The 8,528-nt window shown below is 34.3% G+C and overlaps 2 protein-coding genes and 1 long non-coding RNA gene across 4 annotated transcripts; 2 read left to right on the top strand and 1 right to left on the bottom strand.

The window, feature by feature from the left end:
• Positions 1-4,398: 4,398 nt before the first annotated feature.
• Positions 4,399-6,391, top strand: LOC132284790 (uncharacterized). Its single transcript, XM_059786918.1, has 3 exons — positions 4,399-4,522; positions 5,752-5,829; positions 5,911-6,391. Exons 2-3 carry the CDS (start codon positions 5,757-5,759, stop codon positions 6,096-6,098), a joined length of 261 nt encoding a protein of 86 aa, XP_059642901.1. The 5' UTR covers positions 4,399-4,522; positions 5,752-5,756; the 3' UTR covers positions 6,099-6,391.
• On the bottom strand, positions 6,172-7,507 carry LOC132284788 (uncharacterized). 2 transcript variants are annotated; one of them, XM_059786917.1, is made up of 6 exons: positions 7,130-7,507; positions 6,942-7,056; positions 6,763-6,844; positions 6,624-6,675; positions 6,434-6,488; positions 6,172-6,350 (listed from the first exon to the last, which is right to left on the bottom strand). In XM_059786917.1, the coding sequence occupies exons 1-6, from the start codon at positions 7,505-7,507 to the stop codon at positions 6,172-6,174; spliced, it is 861 nt and encodes a 286-aa protein (XP_059642900.1). The 2 variants fall into 2 exon arrangements, with proteins under 2 accessions (XP_059642900.1, XP_059642899.1); XM_059786916.1 differs by having other exon boundaries at positions 6,434-6,675.
• On the top strand, positions 7,254-7,882 carry LOC132284791 (uncharacterized). The gene is made up of 2 exons (XR_009472366.1): positions 7,254-7,311; positions 7,380-7,882. It is a non-coding gene; the product is annotated as an uncharacterized LOC132284791 (long non-coding RNA).
• The last annotated feature ends 646 nt before the right edge of the window (positions 7,883-8,528 follow it).

The following is an 8,528-nucleotide window of genomic DNA, read 5'->3' as shown; positions in this document are numbered from 1 at the left end:
GACCTTGAATATATATATATACATATTAAATGTATGTGTGAGTATGTATGAAGTTATGTTTAGCATTTATGGGATGATAGATATATTGTGCCATCCAAATTGACCATCCATGTCCATGACCATGATTGAATAACCTAACCAAGTTGGAACTGTGATGCACACTTTAATGTTCAAATGATGAAAAGGAGTATTCAATACATGCATACATGGGCTTTAATGCATGGATGAATGCTTGTATGGTGATTATACATAAATCTTTCAATCATAGGAGAATTAGGGCTTTCATCATGCATATGTAAAATTGATTCACCATCTTAAACACTTTTTTTTTTATTTTTTATTTTATCATTTATACAGATCAAAAACTTTAAGGTTGCTAGCCCTAACACTGTATGTATTACTATGTACTACTAGAATGGCACAGTGTTTGAGTGATATCTAATCTATCAGGGTGTGCTTGTATGAAATTTAAGGACAAACATCCACTCCACATAGAAATTAATTGAAATGTGCTTCTAATTAATTGTCCTTTAAAGCTAAATATAAATTGTTTATATTGTAGGTGGTGTCTTGATTCTTAGGAAATACATCAACATTTTATTTGCTAATACTCATTATAATTAACATATCTTCCGAAAGAACTCGTTATAAAATGTTACAAAAAACTGTGACTGAAATCATCCTTCCTTGTAGTTTCAAATAAAATATCTTGATTTGCTCTTACCCTACAAAAATTTTGTCAGCTAGAGTTGCTTCAAGAGAGCAAGGAAATTCAAAAACAATATCCAATTTACTTAATTACTTAAAAGTAACAGTGAAATTACTAGGTAATTAATAAGATAAAACTTGATCAACTCCATAAAAAAGAAATATTTCAATCAAGAAACTGTATGTCCATATTAATTTAATTGTATGTATAATAATGTATGCTTACATATGTATATTTACAAGGTTAACTAAAGGCGCCTAGGACTGTCGCTTCGCATACAGAGGGTGAGTAGTTGGTTAAATATCAAAATCAGGTGGGATGGATGAACTATTTATGATTGTCATTAAACATGATTTAGAATTAGTGGCATAGGCTCCACATTCTTCACAAACAACCAATACTAACTAAACATGCACTCATCTAAAATGAGATTCTAAAGCCAACATAATATTCACAATATGTGGTAAAATTGGCTTCTTTGGCCTGGAGTACGTGTTGGATATTTGGCAAGGCCTTTGTGACCATGCAACCTCAATATCCATCCTAGCCGTCGATAATCGCTGTACAGGAACAATGATGCCAAGCAATAAAAGGTACAAATATTGAGTGCACTGTTGACATATGAATTAAGTGTCTTCAATCAGCATAAATTCTGTCGCTTATGTCTTACCACATTATTTAAGGATCCAATAGAGATGATTAAATGGGATTAAATCAAGAAAAGGGGTGACTTTAACAGAAATGAAAAAGAGGAAATAATGGTTTGGGTTGGCCTAATAATATAGCAGCTAGGGGCCCATAAGTGACTTGTAGTCCTCTGAAAAAGTAAGTTGAAGGAGCTAAACTAGTTCAATTAAGAAAGACATTGTTTGGTGGGAAGGGAGCTTGTAGGCCAAAGGAGCCCTCCTTTTATATATAAATGTGTCTTCTTGCTTAGATATATAAGACACAGTTATATCTTATTCTCAATATGCTGTTCGGATTTGCATGTTTTCTGCTAATAAGTTAGTTGTATGTGGTTTCCAGATAGGATATATATATATATATATTCTAACATGCAATAACAGTTATTGCACAGTTAGTTCGAGCTTAATTATGATATATTTTAAAATGCAGATTCTCCTACCAAAGATGGTCAAAAGTTAGGAAGGCTGATTAATTAAAATATATATTCAGTCTCGAACGTACATAGCTAGCTCTAGTCAAGTGCCCATATGTTTGAACCTTTTTCAACATGTAATCAAGAAAACTATGTTGCCTTTGGCCATCAGTGGGGTTAGACCTGAACCTGAGATGGTCATGGACAGTAGAATCTGTCTTCGAGTATATGCAGTACTTGTTGATTAGCCATTTCTACGTTTCATGAAGTGGCCAATGGATATAATTAGTGTACAAAAACCAGTTTTGTTATAAATGCTAGACTGAGAGTTCTTAATTATTCCTTTTCCCAACTCTCCCACTAATTAATATGCTTTATCAAGGTATTGTAGTTTGTTAAGTAAATCAATTTTTTTTTTTTTTTTTTTTTTGTAGCTACATGTATATGTATTTTGTTCTAGGGAAATTTGCTATATGCATATGTATTAGTACAAAAAACAGAAGAAGAAGAAGAAAGTCAGACAAGGTTCAAGTCCTAGCTGTCTCAATAATGGAACAGTTAGGAGTACTAAACAATCTTTGTTTCGATGAGATAAGTTAAGACACTGTCATTGTTTGTGATGGAAAGTTTTTGCATATAGTTTCATTTGCATCCATGTAAAGGGATATATATAAAATGATATCAGTAGAGACCAATGACCAACAAGTGACCGACAATCGCTAGTCACTTTGGGCAAGTGGGGTGTGACTTTGGCTCAATTCAACAACAAAGAATCGAACGTACTCTTTCCACAACTAATGAAGTGGGCTGGATTCGTAAAGCATTATGATGTATATCCTTGACAATTTGCACTAGTTAAAGTTTTTAACCAGTTGGTTGTTATATATGCCCATTGCACATAGCACAGCAACTACTCATATGCTCTTGAGGCACCAATATATATATACACGCGCACATTGGTTTTTCCATTTGATTTTGTGTTGACTCATATTGCTTTGAGGCCTCAATCATTAAAAATATATGCAAGCTTCATATGATATATTCCAAGAGCAGTACTTCACACTACTATATTAATGAGCTACTAATCTAATTCTATTTGGGAGAGTGATCGAGTTGGAATAGCCGTTTCAACATATCCCATTGGTGAGACCTCCAAATGCATCCAGGAACAAATTAATGAGCCTAAGATGACTAAACTGTACATAAAATAGGGGAAATTAACTTGGAAGATCTTGTACCATGTCCAATTAATCATATAAATAAATGAGATTTCTAATCATGGTCCTTTGAAGAGGGAAGTGTTACAATGACTATTTATCCCGCATCAAATCTGGATGGAAAGTGAAAGGGGTATAAATGAGTGAGAATGCAGTACTATTCAATAACTTAAGTTTTTGGGTCCTTTGTGGTGCCTATCTGTTGCGATTAGTATCAGAGCCAGACTCAATCTTTGACTCTGTACTACGCGATCCAAAGAGCGAGCCACCAAGGTAGACAAGGTGGCCCGACCGTAACAAGGATGTTGCAAGTTCGAGTAGAAGAAAATGTTACAAGAGGTATCCATGCGCCTACTCCTTACATTAAATTTGTACTAGCTAGGCTATTGATAATTAATCAAATTTTTATTTATTTGTAATATCTGGAGGCTCAAATGTACTAGTACATGCAATTGAACTGACAACCTAAAAAATTCTATTGTGAACCTATCTTATTCTTTTGGTAAATCAGTACAGTACTAGGGACATAACCCAAAAAAAAAAGGGTAAAGCATAAAGAAAACATAGTGTTTTTTTTTTTGGGTCCTTGCAAAATAATCATCCTTGTATAATTTTCAATCTTTAACTTTTGAGCCTTTTAACTCCTAAAACTAGACCAGCTGTTGATGTATGGTCCATGCCTGTCGAAGCATCAAATCGAGCTGGCCATTTAAGGAAAAGGCCGAAACATAACCATGGGGTTGGGCCATGGTTGAGCCTAAACCAGGCCTTCATTGGGTCTAGGTAGGGCCACCGCTAGAAAAACTCATTTCAGCGGGGCTATGCCTACAAATGAATCAAGTTTTTCATCAATAGCCCAAAAAGTTGAAGGTGGGGCCAAACTAATTTTTTAGCAAATAATAAGAGAAAAATAATTTACTTGGCAGTTGCCCGATGCTCCATTTAGGACTATAAATTGTGTTAATGTTGATAAAAATAAACTTGTATAAATCTATATTAATTCACCAATATAGATTTATAAATTTATATTTAAATTGAACTTGAATAAGAAAATGACATCAACAACTTTTAAAAATTTCGATTTTGTTTAGTTTTGACTGCAAAATAAATAATCAAATTCATAAAATTTCATACAACTTTAAAGAGTACTTAATGCTACAGAGTACATAAATCAAAATTATACTACTCCTTTTGTCCTATAAAATTCATGGAACGGGCCAAAATTTAGTCTATATTTAACTTTGGGCTAGTCCAGTTGATTGGTGCAAGAATCAATCAAACGGTCCACAGCATGCGATTTACAAGTCAAAGGACGAGATCAACTCTTGTGGGACCAAACTATGTCAGTCTAATGGGACCCTCCGGAAAATCTACCACGTGGATCGAGTCACCGAAACTACTGCGTGGTTCCTGAACGTTCCGGAACTTCCCATCTCTCTGAAAACGCTTCACTAAACTGTGTTCTCTCCTTCATTTGCAGCAAACCAACGATCGAAGGTACGTAGATAAAACCATCCCATCTCAATATTTCCATTTAATTGTTTTATTTTCACTGCTTTGCCTCTGTTTATGATCTTCAAGGTATGTTTTTGGATATTGCCTTTTGCTCTGCAAATTGATTGGATTAGAAAGCTGGGGTTTTGATTTAATGGGAATAATATATTACTAGTCTTAATGGGGTCTAAAGAAATTTGGGTTATGATGGTTTATGGTGCTTGAATTGACTAGTTGTTGATGAAATTTGAAGCAGCCCCAAATCAATTTATCTGGAAAGATAGCTTTAGATGGGAACCAAAAGAATTTATGCAATAACTGAAAAGGTTTTGGATTGCTCTAGATTCATATATATATATATATATATATATATATATTGTTGGGTTCATTCCTTAACAGCTTTAGTTTTCAAGGCATTTCGAAATTTGTTGTCAGAGCTTGGAATCTTGATATACATTATTGTAATTTTGAGGTTGCATTTATTGGAAACTTGTGGGAGATCTCTATATGTATGTTAATTTGCTTACTTCGAAGTTTATAGGCCATGTCGGAGCTTGGACTTCCAAACAATCTGACTAGGGACATCAAAGTTTGCTATTTGCAATCATTATAAGCACCATTGAAGGCACTTTGTGTAACACTCTAATTAGAACGACGCTATGCAAATGTTGTACTCAAATGTATTTAGAAGAGTCAAATTTTGTTGTTCTCATAGTAGATGGCTGATGCATATTTTCTTCCTTTCTCTTGATAAGTGGACGTATCAAAATGTCATGGTTATTATCAATTGTATTTGTTGAACTTGATTCAAACCGTCCTTCCTAGAAAATCGTTGTTCACATTTCATTCAAATTGCAAACAAACTTGTACATGGAAAAGGAACACCTTTAATATTTACTTAGGTGTTCAATTACATTCAATGTTGTTAAAGTTGATTGTTCCCGTCAAATTGCTACTTAAAATGTTCCATTATCATTGTTTTGTTTAATTCAACTTGGTTGAAATGATTAGATTTGATTGTGTTAGTTATTATCGTCCAACTTGAACTAATGCCTAAACAATTTAAGACATCTGAAGTGCTGATTCTATAATCATCAATATATATATATATATATATTCTTCCTCTGAATGATGAATCTGCCATTCATTTTTTGCTTCTTGTTCCATACTGCAAGATTGGTAGTGGTTTATACAATCTAGTTATACCCTGTTAAAGAAGAGAATAACTGCAGCTCATATGCGCGGAACAGCTGCACTATTGCCTGCAAAGAACATATTCAAACAAATCCATCCAACAAAAAGAACATGGGGTAATTTCAGAGTTATTTGTTTTTCTTGCTTACATAATTAACAAACTTCTTTTATTGAGGATTGTGCAAATTATAAAACAGGAATTGTTGCCACTTCAACCCCGAAGAAGCAAGAAAATAATGATGTTGGGGAAGGACATGTTACAGTTGACAAGGCTGATCCTATTGTTGCCTTCAGCAAGCCACCGCCACTTCCACCTGTTCTTGGACCAATTGTTGTTCTCTCGTTGTTTGAAACATGGTCGAGTCGGGATAGCAGTGATGACTGACAGGTGATGTGAAGCCTGTCCTTCTGTTATTAGCAATGACTCGTGACTTGCAAGAAAACTATGTTAATGTCTTTTACTGGAAGAAAATGTTTGAAATGTGCATCAGTATCTTGAATGTATAGTTAAGTATGTGAGCCACAAAATTCCAGATGTTGATGTAGTATCCCAGAAGTGCCACTATAGATGGCTCCAAAACTATCTTGTAAATCTTTAGAAACCATTGTAGCATAACATTGGGACTCTTTAGGAACCCTGCAATAGCCAAATATTGAAATAGTATTATCATTTTACCATTGTGAACTGTTGTTTTTAAATGATAATGGAAATCCACATACACTCAGCAGCCTGTGGAAATGCATCAAATAGGGAGGTCATGGTCTTCAAAAGAGTCTGAAAGATGAAAATTCCAGATGGCCAAGAGAAAAAAGGTAGACTAATCAATATTTGGATAAATGTGCTTGTCAATGAAACAACTAATATCAACATTTCATGGTGCTCTAGGATTATGAAAACACGTAAAATTACCAGCACTAATCTTCCTGGTTTGATTGGTGATTCAGTTACAGAGTGAGCTTTCCTGCATAGAGATAGGTACCAGCATGTCATAGACCATTATTATCTATATGTAGAAAATGAAGGTCAATATGAAATTGTTCTTTAGTACTTGATGACTAGTCTTGCTTCTCCTTTTGCACATTCATAGAAGCTGCAGCCTCTGGTGAAGGGCAACTGTTTCTTCTTCCATTCTGCCATTACAGACCAGATCTTTCATCAAGTTCTATAGGTCAGTGCGAAGTTAAAGTAATCTTAAATTTATACGAGATAATGAGAGATAAGACATACCTAGGTGCCAAGTTACTCCAGCTGTGAGGTCATCTCCTTCCCAAACATGTCCTATATTGAACTCTAAATTTTGACCCATGCATGCGATCAATTGCTTGAAGAACTGCATTACCTCCTGCAGTGATTAATAGAAGGGCCTGTAAGTAGAAAAAGAGAGAGACGTAATTTCGAATTCTCGGAAGAAAAACCTTTTTCCCTTGGAATGGTTGAGGGAATGAGGAGTCTTCTAAGACGCAATCGTCGGAGAAAAATTTACTCAGTTGCTTCAAGTTTTTCTCATTGATGCAGGTGTAAAACTGCTTAATTGTATCTGATGAAGAATGCGGGCTGAAATTGATATTGAGGTTGCTCATTGATGACATGACCATAGGTAATCTAAGATTTCTGGATGATTTATTCACCGCTCTCATCCTCATACATGTTTGGTGCTGCTGCAAGGTTTTCAAGGCCTTATGCTCTTTATATGTTGTTGCAAGAGATAAGGACCCGTGGGTGAGTGCTGCCACTGGCTTGGAGCTTGTGCTTGGCCCTAAGGCAAGACCTGGGACGGTTGATGCAGCAGCCATTGGCCACACAAAGACTATCTAAACATGGTATTGAGACATTAAAATTCCTAAATATATATATATATATATATGGGATTGTGGTTTGTGAAAGAGAACAAAGGATAAAGGTCCGTGTCTTGTGCTTTGGCATGAAGTAAGGAACTACTCTTAGGTATATCTGCCCCTGCCTTGGCCTGTAATCAAAGAACCACTGAGCTTATGTAATACTTTTTCAGGTGTTAGGCTTTCCATGGAAACCATTTTGGCCACTTTTGTATTTATCAAACCACATTCCACATATAGAAGGTAGTAGGTATAAGTGTTGTGCGTTAGTGGTGGGGTTTTGTTTTTAACTGAAAAAAAAAAAAAAAAAAAAAAGAAAAAAGAAAAAAAGAATTGCTTATGGTTGTGTTCTTCAGTATTAGGAAGTGTCGATTTGAAGAAGAAGAGAAGAAGATGGAAATTATACCAAAAGTAGGGAAAGGGAGTATCTATGAAGGAAGGAAAAGTTTGGTCCTTTGCTTTCCATAATCTCTAGGGAATAGTAAATTATGGTTAATTTTGTGCATTTTCGTATGAGGATCTTTAAATATTACATTTAATAAGATTTTTATTGAGTTACAAATCAAATCAAACTAGGTATTGGAAGTGTATAACCACGCAATATTCATTTTATAATTTTCCTTCTCCTTCCATGAGAAGCGAATGCTATATTTAAATTTGACGTCAGACACAATGTTTAATAATTTAACCAACCCAAAATATAATCATTTATTCAATATTTATTGATCACGTTTCATTTTCATTTTCATTTTTTTTTTTTTAGTATCCATATACCACAATATTCGTTCGTCATACAACATTTGTATTAATAGGAATTGTTGTACATGGATCAGCAGGGCCAAATAAATTGGTCTTTCACTATTAAATAATTTTCATAGCTTAGTTGCTTATTTTTTTAATTTTCACCTAATTTTTTTTTATTTTTTATCTATTATTCTCTTCATTATATAATAGACATATTCAATCATGTAAATAAAAA

This window comes from Cornus florida, unplaced genomic scaffold (genome assembly GCF_030987335.1).
Source record: "Cornus florida cultivar Cherokee Brave unplaced genomic scaffold, ASM3098733v1 CherokeeBrave_3.0.0_Hap2_Chr11, whole genome shotgun sequence".
Lineage (NCBI taxonomy): Eukaryota > Viridiplantae > Streptophyta > Magnoliopsida > Cornales > Cornaceae > Cornus > Cornus florida.
The sequence above is the reverse complement of the archived record's forward strand: the minus strand, read 5'-3'. Positions and strand labels throughout refer to the sequence as shown.